Below are 19,553 nucleotides of genomic sequence, written 5' to 3' on the forward strand. Positions count from 1 at the left end.
ACATGTTATGTATTTACTTAACCTCTGAAATGTAATGGAGTATAGTATAACTTGGACATGTGGTTAAGGTAACAGTACTTAGAGTAAATAAATTTAGTTACTTTCCATCATTGTACTAAACATGCACAATATGTAGTCGAGTGACATATTGACATGTTGGACAGCAGAAGGAGTGTGCATGCGTGTAATTTTGTGTGAGTGTGCGTGTGTGTGTGTTTATGCCTGCGTGCGCACACCACTGTGGGTATATGTTTGTTCGCGTACACACATACTGTACAGTGTAGATGCAGTACTGCATGCACACTTCTGCGTGCGTGCGTGCGTGCGTGTGTGCGTGCGTGCATGCATGCGTGCGTGCGTGCGTGTGTGTGCGTGCGTGCTGTTTGCGTGTAGGTTTAGGAGGCCAGTAATCCATCACACCCCTGTTAGCCTTGTCTGTCAATATGAAGCGGGGAGACAAACAGAGAGCCAGCCAGCTGAGGAGTAGCATTCTCCCTTCACGTTGACAGACAGCTGGGCAGGGGTCCTGTGTCTGCGGGAAGTGCATATATCCTGCAGCTTGTCAAGCATGCACCACTGTAGCAAAGCAGAGAAATGAAGGGAACGCGCTAAAGCCTTGAATGCCTGATTCATCGGTCAGTTTCACAAGGATATAGTCAGTCACAGTCTGTCATTCACAATATTGGCCTGCATTTTATTTTTGCATGCCTGTCAAGCTGCTCTGTATTGCACTCCCACATCTCCAGACATGGGCCCTACATGTGTGCTGTGTTTGGCCTAGGATAAATAGTAGTTTTTTTGCATTGAGCAGATGGATATTTTCTAAACGTGAGAAGTGGCTACCGTTCTTAAAACAAAAACACAATCAATGTATAGTGCTTCCTTTGTCAAATTACTAAATACTGTAGCAGTGCTCTACAGTAGACTTTGGCTCAATCTGCTGGGATATAGACTTATATTTCACAATCATTACTATTCAATGGGCATATGTCATTATAGGATAGCAACTCTGGAATGTCACTGTGCTCTTTTAAGTTTAATTCGTGAAATAATTTGCCTATGGCAAGTCCTGCCAGGATAGGCGTCCCCATAGGCAAATGATTTCTCTCATTTACTTAAAGAACCATGGTTACTGAAGTAACCTCCAGTTGCATGTCACTCGCCGACTCTCTCTCACCGTTTTCTGCCTCTCTTCACTGTGTACTATCAATAAATTATAACTGTCATAATTTTTATGTATTCTGGTGTATTCACCTTTTTGTGTCAAAACACACAAATCGAAGGGATTTCTGTCTGTCTGTCTGTCTGTCTGTCTGTCTGTCTGTCTGTCTGTCTGTCTGTCTGCAATGCTGTGCACTGTAGTCTAAAAGGAAAACAAGAGAAATGGCAATTCCCTCTGATTCTATTAACAACAGAAAACATTATAAACATACTGGTACAGTGGTACCAGTGTCTTTATTTGTGATTCACCTAAGGCTCCTACAGTGCTGGTAACATCAAAGGCTCTGTGAAAACGGAACGAGAACATACAGTATGCACTAAAACTACAGCATAGCGCCGCCATTTTACAAGCATGCATAATATGTGCTGAATGCCAATGCATTCATACAGTATTCTACCGAATATAAATGTAAACTCAAAGTTAAAATGTTCTTCTTTGAACAGCAAAGCCGACATAGACTTCATGACCCAAGTCATGTTAACCTATCCATCATTCCAAATTCCATAATGGAACTAATTATTCACAGCGTTTTATGCGAGGCATATCTCCTGACAATATCCTTCGCTGTGGGGCACTGACTTTAATATCTCTGAGATGGCGAGTAATAAAGGGTGTGCGGGTGGGTCCGCCGCAGCTGGGAGGCAAGTAGGCCATTCTTTATGGCTTTCAGCTTCCTGAGTGCACCCACAATACCTTGCTCTCTTACGAATGATGTCATCTTGGCCGCAGGCTTTCGCCAGTTCAACGGGCCATATGGTTGAGATTAAATACAATACAGAAACAAGTGAATGTTATTCATTCCATACTTATTTATAGGATTATACTGTATACATTTTCACAAGGTTGACAAAAAAAAAGGTTTTCCTTTTTTGGGGGGAAATTGTGATGCTGTGAATTCATACAGTACAGGGCCTTTCTAACTGCCCTCCACCTTCAGGGAGTGAAGAGCTGCATAATGAGATGGCATGAGATAAGATAGATTGTTATTGCTCCCCGGAGGGAAATTCTGGTGATATAGCAGCAAACAACAGTGAGAATAAAACACACGAGGTGTACAAGTACGAGTATATCAGTCAATGAACAAACCCTAGTCAAACACACAGACTATATTATTTTTCTGGCCATAGGGTGCAAATTTCAAATTGTGCTACTGTTATCTACTACAAATACTATTAATATTGAGTGACTGCAGTTTATTTCGGCCGTAAATTTTGCTATGTTGGGGTTGAACTGGTGGGGTGGGAGCATCTAGCTTTGGGAGAGCTCTTGTGTTGTCTGTCTGGCTGCATGGATGTGTTTTGTTGTGTTGTTTGTGTATTGTATTGTATTGTATAAGGACCCCCTCGAAAATAAGGTGATGCATCTCAAGGGGTTTATCCTTCTAATAAAAGGTACTTCATATAAATAAGCTAAATGGGGTCCAGTGAGAGCTCTGCTGCTCTGAGCAGCTCAAGCCAGCACAGATAGCTCACAGGCACTCAGCCATCTTCTATTGCAGCTTGTCTGTAAATGGTCTATACATTCGAGTTAAAAATAGGCCATGAATTGCTTATTTAAAATGTTATGTATATATTTGGTACTTCCACAGTATAGTCTCTATAGCCTCCTTAGCCTCCTCTCTGTCTCGATGCACTGCAGGAGTGGCAAAGGTGAACCTTTCTCAGCTTGACACATTTGCGCCCTGAAATAGACACTGCGTTGAATCTTGCCGTTTGTTTCAGAATGCGGAAGAGAAATGCCGCTGCTGCTGAGAATTCAGTGTCAGGATAAGAACTGCCGTCCAGTTTGTTTGTGTGTACTGCCAGGAACAGTAGACAACCTCCCCTTGGATAGTGATGGGAGCCGGAGGGGGGACAACCTCCCCTTGGATAGTGATGGGAGCCGGAGGTGGGGGCCTATAGCTCCTCTTACTCCACCGGGAGTTAACTACCAGCTCCTTGTTTCTGCCCATGTTGATCTCCAGCAGTGACTTGTTGTCAAACACCACCCTGCAAGGTTATTCACCACAGCTCAGTACTCGTCACCCGTGATACAGGTGACAATGGATGAGTCATCGGAGAACGCCTGTACTGTAGTTGGCACTTAAGTGTACTTGGAGTAGTTGAAGCAAAAGACAGAGATGTAGAGCAGTGGTTCTCAACCTGTGGCTCTAATAATAAGAAGAAAGAGGCAACATTTTTGAAAACATCCGATCTATGAGCTTGTAGATTGGCTATTTTCACTACTTTTCATTCATGGAATTTCTTTCTTTGGAGATTATAACAACACTTCCATTGACCATGATGAATGTAAGCTTGCCGAGCCATGAGGCCCATTAGGCAGGAAAATATCTCCTGTTTCTGCAGCATGAGGCAGCTTGATGTACAAGACAACTAAGTACACACACTGAACATGATGTACAAGGACACCCCCTGGGCATGACTCTAGTATGTCGCAGGGACTTACCCCTAATCAGAGTGCCAAGCAGGGAGGCACAGGGTCCCATTTTTCAGAGACTTTGGTATGACCCGGGCCGGGGATCAAACCCTGACCTTCCAGTCTCAGGGCGGACACTCTGGTCATCATTTGTCAACAGCGTATGAGAATTGTCGTGGTCCATGTGGCCTCAAACCCACAGCTCTGAGACAGGTCAAAGTAGACCGCATTGTCCGTCAACTGGTCATGTCCATTTGTACAAACATCTAATTAACTAAAAACACTGTAACATGTAAGTGAAGCAGCATTTCATCACTTAGACAAAGCACTAAGTGTAGTAGAACACTTTTAATCATCAAATAGTCACACAAAAGAGAACAGGCAGCTGCACTCGCAGAGAGAGAGAGAGAGAGAGCAGCATCAATGTACATTACACATACATTACATTAATGAAGTACAACATCAGCAACGTAATACTTGCATGGCGGGGCGGCATCCCCACACTCGCTCAAGCTTGTGAATCAGCTATGCACGACACTGGCACACGACTATAAATCACACTTTGGTTTAGACCTAATTTGAAGTGCAACTCCCCCCCCCCCCCCCCCCCCCCCCCCTCTCTCAACCTCTCAACCTCTCTCTCTTTGAGCGTGGCCATGAACTCGCCCATCCCCCACATCCCTCAAGCTGCTGCCAAGTCACACAGATACAGTGCAGTTATAATTAGCCATCTCTATACTATTGTCACTGCCTCTGAACGACCAACAGATCCGACCAACCACACGGAGGCAAAGTATAGCCACCCTCCCTTGATCCGCACGCACGTGCACGTCCACGCACACGCACGCACGCACGCTCACACACAAGTCTCCTCATGGTGCTAAATTACTGGGGGTTTGGATTCATCGCAGTCTACTGTATGCCACAGTCCTTTGAAGTGCATTGTGAGGCTCATTCAATTTTAATGCCCCTGCAGTCTGTGTATGAAGATGGAGCAAACCAGAGGGAGAGAGAGAGAGAGAGCGAGAGAGAGAGAGAGAGAGAGAGAGAGAGATGCGGCAAAAAAAATACGATTCAAGGTCATCATTTTGCAGGGGAAAAATGAAATACAGATTGTTTTTCTATCACATAAACGTATGACATAGATTACACTGTACACTGGGATTTATACAGATCAAAATCCATCGATAACGTTTGGTGAGTTTATTGTAACTGACAAATTAATGTAACCACATTATCAGATTGTGTGATCATTAATGTCACAAAGGTGACATTAATGATCACACAATCTGATAATGTAACCAAAATATGGTTGAGACATCGTATTATGCAAAAATCCCACGATTTTTATTTTCAAAGATCTTGTGTGCTTATCAACTAGTTTTACATTTAATAGCTGGACTATGGACTATAAATCTGTACTTTCTTTTACTTCTGTTATGCAAGTGAGTGCTGTCATAACTAGTACAGTACGATGGCAAAACCCTCGTTGACGTCCCCTAGGGCTATACTGTACCAAACACCATCTTGGTGGTCTTCAACAGGGGGAACGGGACCCCTAGGAGGTCCTCAGAGTTACTACAGGGGGGGCTGGCAAACCTTGTGTGACAAATGACAATGTATGTCTTTGAAATTAACCACTTCAACCCTAGCGTCCCTTTTCTGAGGAGAACTTTAGCTCAGAATAACAGATCTACAAGCTCTCGCAGCACCCCGTTGAGTGAAAGGTCAAAGTATTGGCGGTTTACGTGGTTAAATGTCAGAAAATACACATTAACATCAATCCAACATTCACTGATGAACAAGTCTATGTAGCCATCTATGAAATCTATGAAAACATTGAATAAACTGCAACACAATGTAATACAATATGTAGTGCTTAATCTCACTCTATTAAGGCTGAAAAAAGACCTCTGCTCTAAAGTCAACTTTGTGAGATCAAACGCTTCTACGACCGAGGTGTGTCTTTACTTGGCCAGAATGCATTGTGATTTAATCTCCTTTCATGTGTGAGCACCATGACATGGTGTTATACATCGGAATTGGACATAATCATCAAATACTGTGATTCCAGATGTTGCCCTGGTTATTTATCTCTCTTCAGCTGTATGAGAAAATGTCCTAAGCATTGATATGCTTTGTATTTATGCTAGAACTCAATTTCAAACGTTAATTCATGGAATTGACCTTTCAGTCCTGCACGCGTTGACAATTTGAAGTAAACAGACAATAATTATCATAATCCTATGTTGATAATCAACACGTGTGATAATGTTAACTCATTGTTCTATAATTACTTCACTTGATACTCCTGTAGGGCAAGTGTATTCCACTTGAATCCGCTGTCAAAGTGGCCACCTCCACTTGGAGCAACGTTCAGTACCAAGTGCCGAGGGGAAGTGCTAGAGAGCTGACTAAAGTCAGAAAACAACTTTTCACTGTTGCAGACAAATTTACCAAAGTCGAAATAAAATCATGGCGTTTTTCCTCTCATCTTTGTCGGTAGTCTTTTGCCGTGTTATCACTGCCGTTGTATATCCGACTGACACACCTACAGATGTGACATTCCATCACTTCAGGCTTTCCTGTACTTAATACCTGATTTTCCTTTCTGGCAATACTTGTTTTCCCAAGTTTCATTTCATATTTTAGCCTCGCGAATTATTCTCTTTTGTTACCGAAAACCTTTCAACACTAAGAATAATCTGAATAGCATTCACACCAGGTGTCTATCCGGTGCAGCTTCCCCAAACATGTACGGGCCAATTGTCTTATAATATAATAATATTGTGTTCTAGGTACACTATTTAGTCTGCAGCATGGCACATGATCAAGATGGTGCACTTTCTGAACATTGTGTGGTTCAATACCAGGTCACTATTATGTCCAAAAGTAAACTCAAAAGTAGTTTGAGTTTAAGAAGTACATCCTCCAGGACTTACAGTACAGAAGCACTAAACGCAATGAAGCTGCACTGCCACCCAGTCAGCAACCTTGTGCGTGCGTGCTTGCTTGCGTGCGTGCGCTTCTAAAAGGTGCTCATGTGTATGTGTGTTCAATGTGCATTTGTGTGTGTATTCCTATGCCTGTGAATGGCATGAAAAATGAAAGTCATCGTCTCCCTTCTGCCCACCCCCCCTCTGACTCGTAGTCTTTCACTGTGTCACTATCCACATATAGCTGCCACGTAGTATAGGCTAGCGCATATCAAGCCAGTGGGGGTCTTGGCCCAGCCATCCACTCACAGACACATATACCGTCCAGTCATCCATAAACATATACACATTAGACGCTAAAGTGTGATGGTTGATCCGGGCTGACCCGACGGACATGACAGAGCATGGCTGTCCCTCTCGACAACGCAAGCTGTCCACTTCCTTCAGCCATACTTCCCCTGACACCCCCCCACCCCCCCACCCCCCCACGCCATGTCACCAGGCCAGAGTAAGGCAGCTCGACACAAAGAGCTGTCACGCACAGTGAGAGAGTCCAGTGTACACCTAGGACCACTCAAGCATGTATTGCACACAGAGGAGTACGCGCATGCACACGGATAAACACACACACGCGCCCGCACACACACTGTACTGTACAAACGCATGCATAAAGACAGACATGCATGGGGGTACACACACACACGTCAAGAGAATGAGGTTCCCAAAGCATTCACTCACATACAAAGTTTAGGGGAAATAAGGAGGGCAAATACTGTGGTCATGGAGAGAGAGAGAGAGAGAGAGAGAGACACACACACACACACACACACAGACACACAGACACACACACACACACACACACACAGACAGACAGACAGACAGACAGACAGACAGACAGACAGACAGACAGACAGACAGACAGACAGACAGACAGACAGACAGACAGACAGACAGACAGACAGACAGACAGACAGACAGACAGACAGACAGACATTTCTGATGTTTAATTCAGAAATAATTAACTAGCAAAACTTTGGAGTTAAAGCATAAAAACAACAGATACAAAAGAAAGGAGTAAACCATTGAAAAAAAGGTTATTAATGTGTCTAGACTGTTGCGTAACTACAATGAGTAGCCTAGGTACATTTGCACATAGCTATTAAAAAAGAACACACGTATCTCCAAGCTACAGTATCCCTCTCAATAATGGAAAGATATTGCAGTTAAAACAGAAACGTCATTCATGAGTTCAGTCACAAGAGGGAATCGATTCACCGGGGAGTGATTGAAGTGAAATGCAATCTGTTTGATGTTATCGATGGAACCCGAGTATATGATGTGTTGCAACAGTCAAATCCTATGGGGCCGCGATCGCTAGGAGAGATAAGAGCAAAAGAAATGCAAAACGGGGATGAATCTGGAGCGAATGCTGAAGGCCCAACATCCTATGAAGATTCTGACCTCATTCCCCCCAGCTTTCCAGCTGCTCTGAAGCCTCTAGCGAGGACCTTGTTTCCTCTGTGCTATAACAATTCTAACTAAGAAAGGAAGGGGCACTGGGTCGGCTGAAAAGGAATTCTAGTAGGACTGATCATCTGCTCTGGTTTCCTCCACATTATGCTATTGGGTCATATAACCATGTCTACTACAACCAACTGCTAAGATTGCAATCTGGCTCTAATACTGAAATTCGGTTTCGACTTTATATGAATCAATGGACAATCACCTGCTAAACTGAACTGCCTGCAATAAAAGCATGTTGTCGCTGTCGCGCAAACCTCATATCTCCACATTTTGTAACGTCGTCATACTACAGTCAGTCACAAAAGGTAACAAAAATAGCCGATCTACAAGCTCAAAACATGCCACATCGTCGTAATGCATTTTGAGTTTGTAGATCTGCTATGTTTGCACGTTGTTTATTTGTTAATATGAAATTAGGCTATAAGACTTTTATAGATTTTAGGCCCTACACACACCGAAGATCCTGAGGAAAATCGATGTGATTGTAAACTGTGTCTTTAGTACAGGTCACAGTGCATTTAGGGGGTATGAGCAGGGGCGGCATGAAGAAGTGGGTGGTTAGAAGTCAGGCATGTCCACTCGCATCTGCCTTTAAATAACCTTAGTGTTTTAGTGGTGTAACACACTCTATGCCCAAGCACTGGCCCCTAGAGGAGATGCTGATCCGGAGTCTTGTATTGGCCCGTCCCTGGAGACAACACAACAGAGCTACTGCACTTCTACACTACAGTTATAGTACTCGTTTGCCTTCTTAGAAGGTCAATACATTATAGAATGAATTTGATCGTGTCTCAGACCCGTTCCCTGTGAGTCTGCCCTGTCGAATTTCTCGTTAGTCGTATATGGTAATAATTTATCATTTTACATCCATTGTACAGACTCCATCTGGCTCAAATTCCCTTCCCTTCACAGACCAGGGGAGAAAGAGCCAAAATGATTTCTCTCTGTCAGTCAGATCAAATGAAGCCCCAAAATGTCTAGCGTTCTGTAAATGTAAGGTGACTGAATTAAAGTAAATTCTACAGTATGTTTGAGCTAGATGGATTGCATTATCACAGGCAGTGGCCCTGAGATGAGTTAGAGAGAGATGCAGCCACTGCACTGGAATTACACTCTCATGTAGTTCGTCCTCCCTCGGGAACGAGAGTTATAGCATAAGACCTCCTGAACTAATAAATCATGAAAGGTGCTGTCCAGCGAAAAATGTTCACAGACCCAATAGTATGTAAGAACACCCTAGGGAAAGAACACAGCAACCCAAGGACATGACATTTTCACCTCAATCGTTTACATTTCGTTACCGTAGGCTACATGTCCAAAACTGTTACTTTTCAGTAAAAGCGAGGGGATGTGTTCCATCCAATGTAGTTATTAGTGGTGAGACTAACCACATTCAACCAGGTGTCCCAATTTGGGCAAGTCGTTTGAAAATATTATATAAGTACTGAAAATATTCATGCATAAATCTGTATTCTTCTTCTGCTTTGCTTTTTCATCATTATCGATAGTGATGAGGACAATCATGGCGATAACGATGCAGATAACGATGATAATTAATCTTTGCGGCAGCAGCAATAATACATAAGCTCCCGAGAATCAATAAGCTATAAAGCAGCAGATATGGCACGACAAGACTACATCATCTCTAAAATGTCCTCTTTTTGTTCCTCTTCTTTTTGCAGTCAAGCCGACGGTGATACACACGGATATGTTCGTCAACAGTATTGGGCCAGTGAATGCCATCAACATGGTGAGTAACACTGACTTAACAATAATGAATGATGCATAATTGCATAGACCAACACTGCAGTTTAGAGGCTTATATAATTTGCTTTCATGTTATATTTAAATCGGGATGAAGTACATCTCCTAATATTGAGTCTTTCAAGGGGTTTCTGTTATAATTACCACAAAGGGACAGCTATTCTTTTAAAGCTGATGGCAGAACACAAAAATAGCTGTCACTTTAGATATTTAATGTCTGTTATTATTTGTGGAGTGATATGTGGGCAACCCAATAGAGGGTATGCATGATGTGACATCATCATCATCATACCAGGAAGTTATGCGGGAAAGCCTACTGAGTGGCAAAAAACTACTTTCTGGCTTTGACAGCTCATACAACAACATTCAATTCAACATTAGATTCAGTCGATCTGCCATTCACTTTTTGCATGCGCATACCCTCTATAGCCACCTAATGCCCTGATCAGCGACTCCCCGGTCCCATTCCTGAGTCATGTCCACGTTTCCCTAGATCCTACTTAGGGACTAGGGAGTTATGTGCAGTCCTTACAAAGGCTAAGGTAAGAAGGCTGCCTTAAGTTAGGGTTGTTTCTCTCAACACAGGCACTACACGTGTATCTTAAGCATGCACTTAACCAGTTGGAGCTGTTCAATCGATGCCAGATGCCTTGGGTGGTTTGGTTTATAGCGCCCATCAATCAAATAATGCTGAAACAAGATTTGCTTATATAGTGGAGTAGAGTATACAGTACCATAAAATGGAAATACTTTTAAGTAAAGTAAAACTATACCTTAAAATTGTACTAAAATATGAAATACTTGCAGTATTTGAGTGCTTAGTTTATGTTCCACCACTGCCAAGCGGTGAGGAGTATAGCTCTATTGTCCCGGTTCTCTGGGGTGCCGCTCACATGGAATCCTCATGAACGCATTGTACTACGTACAGTACAAGGCTTATGCTATTTCTAGACTTTGAAGACGAGAATACAGGAGAGCGTAGAGGAGTTAAGCTGCATCGACGCTAAAAAAAAACTCTAGGATAAGGGGTGGCGGTTGAGGAGCGAGATTAGAAAGAGAGGAGAGAGAGTGAGCGGGAAATACACAGACCGAGCACTGCAGTCGACGTGCGTCACAGAAGGGTCGCACCGTATTCTATTACTGTCTTAGTGTCTCACACAGTGCTATCTGATATTATATCACATTGCAATTCAGCGTAATAGTATGCTCTGCCCACAGCAGTGGTTTCAAACTTTTTGTGCCCGAGGGCAGCACACCAAGTCCAACATCTCAATACACCTGTATTCATAGAGAAAATAGCCGATCTTCAACCTCACAACGTGTCGCGATACAACGTACAGTTTCATGAGCTTATAGATTTGTTCGTGAAAAACAACAATAAATGTACAAAATCTCATTTTGCTCGTGGACAGTATGTCCTGTATCTAAGGGTTATTTCACTTTCAAAAAAGTTAAGGGTCATTTTATCGTCTACTCAGGCTTTTGGGAGCACCCCGGACAGTTTTAATTTGCTTGATTCAGTAGCCTATTTAGATAGTTAGTGTGTCCCTGGCTGGGTCCGTCCGTGCACGAAAATAGCATTTGGTTGGTTTTCAAATATCAAATATCGAAATAGTGAGTCGAGCAATTTAAAAACTGTCCAGGTATAGTTCACAAAAGCCTCTGAGTAGTCGCTAAAAATTACCCAAATGATTATTATTTTCTATTTAAATATCTCGAGAGCTGCTAGGCAAGTGAGTCGCCAAGGGGAGCAGCCGATGGCTGTGCATGTCAATGATTACGCTGTCTGAGGTGACAAGATGTGGTGGACGGAATAATCTTAAAGAAAAACAAGCGCTGCCTTCCTATATTCTCCGGTCAATGACTGTCTGGTGGAGTTAAGTGATCTGCATGCATGCTTCTACTGTAATTACATTCAACCCATAGAGATAGAGGATGTGCGTGGGCTTGTACTATACATACAGTATGTGTATACACACATTTTTGTGTGTCTGGTCATGAATTGTATGCACCATGTTTTACTATCTTTATAGGTGTCGACGGCTAATTCTGGTTTGACTGGTCATAGGTGTTATATGGTTAGTTGTGGGGTGAGGGATCACGATTTTGAGTTTAGGGTTAGGCTAAAATCAGATTAGATTATCTGCTCAGATTAAGAAAAACCTGCTGTGTGTGTGTGTGTGTGTGTGTGTGTGCGTGTGTGCGTGTGTGTGTGTGTGTGTGTGTGTGTGTGTGTGTGTGTGCGCGTGTGTGTGTGTGTGTGTCTGTGTGTGTGTGTCGGTGTCGGTGTGTGTGTGTCGGTATGCGTGTAAATGTGTACAGTATGAATGTGTATGAATGTCATGTACGTGCGAGTGAGTCCCCGCTACGATCCGCACGTCGCTACGCTAGCTGCAACGCCCGTTTGCTCACATGAAGGGTTGATTGATTGCTCTGCTGTCCGACATGATCAGCGGCACTGCCCCGGTGCTCTCGCGCTAAAACACATGACAAATGTGGCGGCAGATTGTTTGGAAGAGGAAGGGATTATATTGGATACTGGGATAGAACGACGGTGCTGGACGGAGGAGCGGGGTGGGTTAGGGTGCATCAAAGCATTTAAACACCACTGTGTGTGAATTATTACTTTTTTTGGGGCATGAGATTATCTTTTTGGGGCATGTTCTACTTTATTCAATAGTGACAGATGATAGTAGAGAGATGTATGAATGATGAATAGTAGAGATGGAACAGGCCGGATAGAGTGGGGTTCATGAACTCAGGACCAGCTGTGGGAAGGACTTAGCCTTCTTGGGATATGTAGGGCTGTCATGATTATGACATTTTACTTGACGATTCATTGTCACTCAATTCATTGCGATTAGCAATGTAATTGTGTTACTGTCGTTGAACATTATTGGAACATTACAGTATGAATAAATATTACATTTCTGTTTGGCTTTTAGCCTTCGTAAACAAAAGTTGCACAGGGCATATACTGCACCATAATACTTTAAAAATAAACATAATAGTGGAAATAGCCGATCTACAACCTCAAAGCATGTCACATTGCGACACATTTTAAGCTTGTAGATCTGCCATTTCCACTCTTTCGAAGTTTTGGAAAAATGTATTGACATTTTTAACATGGAAATTATTATGACGTTTATGGCGATTATAAAAAAATAATTGTGATTATCTCAAATAATTGTGATTAGGTGATTATGTAATGATTGCGACAGGCCTAGATATGTGTTCTACCAGGTGAACTACCTCATTGCCCACGGTTGGGATTTCTTTTTTTCATTTTAGCTTACATGAAATCAATCCGAATATGGCAACATTACGATGATTTGGCTGGAAGGAAGAGACAGAAGGGGATAAATAGGGCGATACTGCAGCATTGGCAGGAGATCCCCACTCATCGCTGCAGCGTTGCATTTTCAACTATCAAATTTCAACCTTCAAATCTCATTTTAGGAGTTTTTTTTAGTGCAGATTTTGGCTTTGTCGTTCGACTATATACCGTATGCTTTGCCAGGGCGTTAATGTGTCCTCTTGTGTCCTCTCGCATACACAAATCCCCTGACCTGACTTTCTCTTTCCCCCGTTCTTCACTGTGAGCCGCCAGGCCAAAGCATTCCACAAATACACAGAATATATAAGAAAGACTGACAGCTCTCACTCTCTCTCTCGTCCCCGGCCCCATCCTTATCACTCCTCCCGACTTTCTCCCACTACACACTCCATCACACGTCTCCGTTGCCTCGGGCCTCTGTTGACAAGACTTTGATCCCTCTTATGTGCTTTGCAACACAATTCTTGGGAGGGGCTATACAGGAGAGGTTTTGTTGGACTGAGGGCAAAGCAATTGGCAACGGTGGGTTGCGAGTGTGACTCAGGTTAGATAATACTTTAGTCAAACAATAGGGGGCAAGCAAATTGCCCACCTGAATAATAATTACATTTTAACGCTCTTTAGCAAGGACAAAGGGATTTCACAGCTTAGGAAAGCTGTGGACTGAGGAAAAAGTGCCCCCGAATTATTATTTCAGAGTCCAGTTTCCTTTGTCGTCTGTTAAGTCATTTTCATAGCCGAGTGATTGTTTAACACTCTCAGAGTGCTTATAGAGTCTCAAAACTAATAGGCGGATAAGCATCATTCTTCTGAACACTGCAAGCAGAGCAAGGGCCTCAATTACACAAAGCAATCGTCACTCCATGCAGACTAATATTTTTGAGATATGCATCCCCAAGAGGCTATGGACTGGAACTAACTGTCCAGTTTATGCAATCTATACTACTATGCTCCTGTCCCTCCGGCTCATGGGATATTCAGGTACTGGTAAATTGCAAAAGACTGAAATACCAAGTTACAATACAGTTAGGTAATAATAGGCTACCCTATGTCAAAGGGAAAAAAAGCAAACTATGTCTTAGATTTCAGAAAAGCTCTTCTTGGTTATATTAAATTTGTTCTTGCCAAATCGTTTTGTTCTGAATTTCAAGAAGATCACTATGTCCATTTGGAGTCCTGGCTACTATAAACAGCACACCATAGCCTAGCGCTGTTCCCTCACGCTGAAAGCACACAAAAGGCCATAATATATTTGCCAAATCTAAAGACAAACAGCTTTACACTGCAATAGTGCATGATAGACCTAGTGGAAGTGTCGTGCCAAACCATGTTGGTATGTGAGCGCTAGTAATGCGCAGTGACAAACCTTCACGCAGACATGCCCAGGTGGACGTGTGCTGAGGTCCACTATTGCATCATTTTAGCCCACAGTGCCCAGTATGTGTATCATGCAATACCTACTGTAGAGACTGTACATTTCATGAGGAACAAAGGGATACCATACGACCGCACCTCAAGCCAAAACTCAGGCTGTGTAATAATTGTGACAGGCCTGACAGATATGTGTTCTATACCAGGTGAACTACCTCATTGCCCATGGTTGGGATTTTCTTTACATTTTTAGCTTGCATGAAATCAATCAGAATATGGCAACATTACGATGATTTGGCTGGAAGGAAGAGACAGAAGTGTGAGAGGGAGCTCATTCCAGTATTGACAACCTTTTATGGACAGTACATTTTGACTGAAGGTAGACTTTCTTCATGGACCTCACAGTCACCCCTGGATGCAGACCTGGTGTCATACCCACCATGCCTTTTCATATACACACACCCATGCCCCAGACAGGCTGAAACACTATAGTAGTAGTAGTAGTAGTCCATCAAAAGCATCTGTTGTAATTTTAGATTATTTTCTTTTAGGATTTAGAACAGTGCTTCTCAAAAATAGCAGATCCACAAGCTGCATCTGCCATTTTTGAAAGATATCTAAAATGTTAAGAACATTTTGAATAATCGTCAATCTCTCCCTCCACATATTTTCAGATGTGGAAGGGTCCACACCCACAGCCAAATACATATACATTTGGGGCTACTTGACATTGAAAACGTTTGAGAACTACTGATTTAGAAGGCATTTGTAGAATCAGCCTCAGACTGTGACTAGGGTGGGTGCCAATGGGTACCCAGATTGGGTCTTATGGGTTAACTCTGCCATTGTACACATGGAACTAAATGTGATGAGTTAAATTAACATTCATGATTTTGCAGTGTGGTCTTAGTAAGTTAGTGGGAGGTGAAATGTTGATTCACAGTTCTATGTCTTCATATAAGGAGCAAGGAGCAAGAGTGTTAGGCCAATGTAGTATTATAATCGGCAATGTGGTTTCATGTTCATGGTTTTATGTGTCATAAACCAATAAGGATACCCCATATAAATGATAGTGAAATATAATATGGTTAGAATCGTACTCATAGGGTTTGAGATAACGCTATGTTAACAATGATGTGCTACAATGTTTGTTTTCTCCACAATCAGGAGTACACCATCGACATCTTTTTTGCCCAGACCTGGTACGACAGAAGGTTAAAGTTCAACAGTACGATGAAGGTGCTACGCCTAAACAGCAACATGGTGGGCAAAATCTGGATTCCGGACACATTCTTCCGGAACTCCAAAAAGGCAGACGCCCACTGGATCACCACACCTAACCGCATGCTCCGTATTTGGAATGATGGACGAATACTCTACACGCTGAGGTGAAACATTAAGAATGCTTTTAAGGCCCTGGCATACAGACTAGAACACAAGCCCTCGTAGATATATTTGTATACCCTGAAATAGACACAATTATCGTACTTCAGAAACTGTGTGAATAAGGAGGAAATAAATGGGATATGATGTAATTTGCCGACTTCCGTTTCACCTGTACATACAATATAGTACAGACTAGAACACAAGCTGAGGTAGGTATACTGTATCAGACAGTACACCAGTGTTAAACTGTTAACCAGGTTAAATAAAGGTTAGAGTTAGAGATAGTGATACTGACACTGCCCCGAATCAATTGCTAATGCAATTGGTTTGCTACTTGACTATTTAGCAACGTCTCACAAGATGTATCATCTTCATTAGGAACCCCAAAGGTATCGGCACACGGACATACACATCTTTGGCATTTATTAGTGGCCAGAGATTTGTCCCTGTGACCGAAGCAACTGGCATTTCTTTACTGGCCAGTGACAATTAGAACTCTATTATACTAATTGCCTCAAGGTTCAGGTCCTTTGACCTCAACCAGGGCAAGGTTGTGAAGGGTTCCACAGTTCAGGTCGTATGATGGTGTGTTGCGAATGATGCATTAGTTAGTTTACCATTTTCGACACAGCCCACTATGACAAAATATAAATTAGGCATTACCTCATCAATAATAACAGAACTGTTAGAGACTCAATCAAGCCTTGATGGATGTTCTCCCTCACAAAACATCTTCATTAGTTCGTTAAGGAACTTGGAGTCCAACCAACGGTTAATTAGGATGGCCGCTTTGTTTCACAGCACAATGATACGTGACAGAAGCGAGCGCACGGACGGGTAAAGTCAGTTAAGGTCACATTCTCATTAAGGGGGAGTCTAATGACTCCAAGTCCTGGAGAAAACAGAAAACGCTATTAATTGGAACATTAATTAATAATGCATGTCCTAGGGGGGCTGATTCTCTGTGGAGCAACAATCAATCTTAATGGATTTTTCTCCCCCAAAATAGCATAGATAGATATGTATATGTGTTAGATAGTAACTGCATGAAGTTTTATTGCCAACATATCTTTTGTTATTTAACCACTTCAACCGCAGCTTTGGGAGGAACAAGAACATTCAGCAAAAATAGCCCATTAGCCAATGGCTCAAAATGGCTATTTTGGCATAGAATATATGGTGTAGGCGGGGGGGGGAACGGTCTGACTACAGTACTTGTAACTCAAGTCCGTTTCGCTAAGAGGAGAGGGTTTAAAGTGGTTCATAATAATTACAGAATTGTCTTTGTATTTGCAGGCTGACAATCGATGCCGAGTGCCAGCTTAAACTGAACAACTTCCCAATGGATGAGCACTCATGTCCCCTGGAGTTTTCAAGCTGTAAGTCTCGCCATACACCTCTCTCTTTCCATATTCATCCATCCATCTCACATTAAATGTTATCATTTAAATCTTTTTTTAATGACAATTTCAATCAAAGATATACCCCCAAACATAATCCCACTACTGAGGTACTGAGGAGTGAGATTTGTAACAGGATCATATTAAAAGGGAATTACACACACTTAACCCATTCAGACCTGAGGACGATTCTACAAATGTCTTCTAGATCCTGACAGTTTTCTGAAAAACCTCATGTTTCTATGTCAGTCGTTCTCAAACTATTTCATGTCAAGGACCACAAACATTATGTAATTTGCCTGAAAATATGTAGATAAATATTTGAGTTAAAAATGTTCGCTCTGAAAGAATATATATTCAAAAGATTTGCGCCACATTTTCACGATTTTTCAAAATATTTTTCAATGGCTAAAGTATAACATAATACTTGAAACACCAAAAGGCGGGCCTGGGCCGTGGCTCAGCGGTCCAGGCCCCTTGGCCCGTAGCCCGAGCCTGGCAGTGTGCCGCGGGCTCGACTCCCGATCCTGACGGCCTTCACTGCATGTCACTCCCCCATCTCTCTCCCCCAAACCTGTCAGCCTACTGTCTGTCCCTCTATAAAAGATATAAAATAAAAAGGCGAAAGCCACAAAATAAAACATTAAAAAAAAGAACACAAAAAGGCGTTCCCGTCCAGAATGGGTTAAAGTCTTCATCAAATCAAACGGATTGAGTTTGAGGGTGGTATAACTGTAACGATCATCGGCAGTCCAATTGATGGGTTCAGAGGTTTGAAACAGCAGCAGAACCAGTAAGCTGCCACTATTGGACTAAAAAGCTGAACCTAATGAAAAGGGACAACTCGCAAACAAGAACACTGGCCTTTAATGCTTATTTCAGCCTTATAATACCGGTCTGTGCACCCTACAGTATAGTATTTACAACTGTTGTGTTTCTCCAAATAAAAAGGGGAAAAGGAAATACCGTACTAAGTATGCATTTCCTGATATAGTGTCATTAGTAAACATGAACAGAAGAATATTACGACACAGCCGCATCAGTAAAACATGGAAAAGCAGAGAAAACACTGCACTGGGTAATTAGTAGGGCGAGTATGCTAGTCCATCACTCTCAAACTGAGTGGCCTGAGTGTTATGTAGATCGGTGGTTGTCGGGCAGAGATATAGAAGATTGTGCAGCTGAAACAATTAGATCACCTGGAACGAATTGATTCAGCTGTAACCATTTTGTGAAAGTGTCTTGTTTACGGGGGTTGGAATTCACCACGGTGAAATGTGCATCCGGTTTGACTGAGCGTCAACACAATCTGCCGTGTTCAGGGGAGGGAAGCAGGGCGGGGAGGCTTTGGTGGCGCCTGTCAAGAGGGGTATGTTGAACAGGATGAGTAAGACAGAGGCGCTTTCTCCTCACTGGCGGGTGAGCATGCACGATACAATAGCAGTGACAACGCAGACATGTGTGGGGAGGAATTTGTTGGTATGATGACTAAATTGGGCGGAGAAAAGGAGTGAAAAATAAATAAAGCATTGGCTACACTAAAATGGGAAAAAAGAGAATGTTTTTTTTTGGTCAAAGTCATATCCACCATACCTCCTGCTCGACCAGTATTATTCTGAAGTTGTTTAAGACTGTGACAGAGCCCACAGGGAGCCTTTCTTCCTTGTGAGGAGTGGATTAAAGGGTTCATTTATGCTAATGAGCTTTGCCAAGAAGCTACAGGGCAAGGCACCACTGGATATTCCCCAGAGAATGCTTCCTAAATAGCTGCAGTGTAACTACAAAGAGAAAGGGAAACTGTGGGCTCAAAAACAGGACAGAGAAAGGCATTTAAAAATTGATGAAAAGATGTTCTCAGCACTCATAAAATCAGTTTATATGTGTCAGTTGAGCTCAATCTCCAAGATCAGCAGGATGCAGCAATTCACCATTCAACATAATTTTCTCAGCACATTGCACCTCTTGATGCCCAAAAGGATGGCTCTTTTTAATACAACACTCCCCACGAAGGCTTCAGCTCTTGCTGCGTCTGTACACACCATCAGAGAAGTCATCTTTGCTCTGTTACAATTGGAACGAAATTCACGACAGAACGGCTGGATGCTTTTCTTTGTTTTGTGATGGAAATTGGAAACGCATTCAATTCCCTGACTGACTCTCCACAATCGCTTCACATATTCCAAAAGCAGTGAACAGCT

General features: G+C 42.5%; 1 protein-coding gene across 1 annotated transcript in view; it reads left to right on the forward strand.

Annotated features, from left to right (window-relative positions):
• gabrg2 (gamma-aminobutyric acid type A receptor subunit gamma2) overlaps positions 1-19,553 on the forward strand; it is a gene marked incomplete at its 3' end in the record, with an annotated part of 70,472 nt that overhangs the window by 11,950 nt on the left and 38,969 nt on the right. Inside the window, exons 3-5 of the mRNA XM_080779469.1 lie at positions 9,780-9,847; positions 15,737-15,957; positions 17,252-17,334. Coding sequence (XP_080635595.1) covers positions 9,780-9,847; positions 15,737-15,957; positions 17,252-17,334 — 372 coding nt within the window. The remainder of the gene's footprint in view (positions 1-9,779; positions 9,848-15,736; positions 15,958-17,251; positions 17,335-19,553) is intronic.

The sequence above is a fragment of the Protomyctophum bolini genome, assembly GCF_963924005.1.
Source record: "Protomyctophum bolini genome assembly, chromosome: 13".
Classification (NCBI taxonomy): domain Eukaryota; kingdom Metazoa; phylum Chordata; class Actinopteri; order Myctophiformes; family Myctophidae; genus Protomyctophum; species Protomyctophum bolini.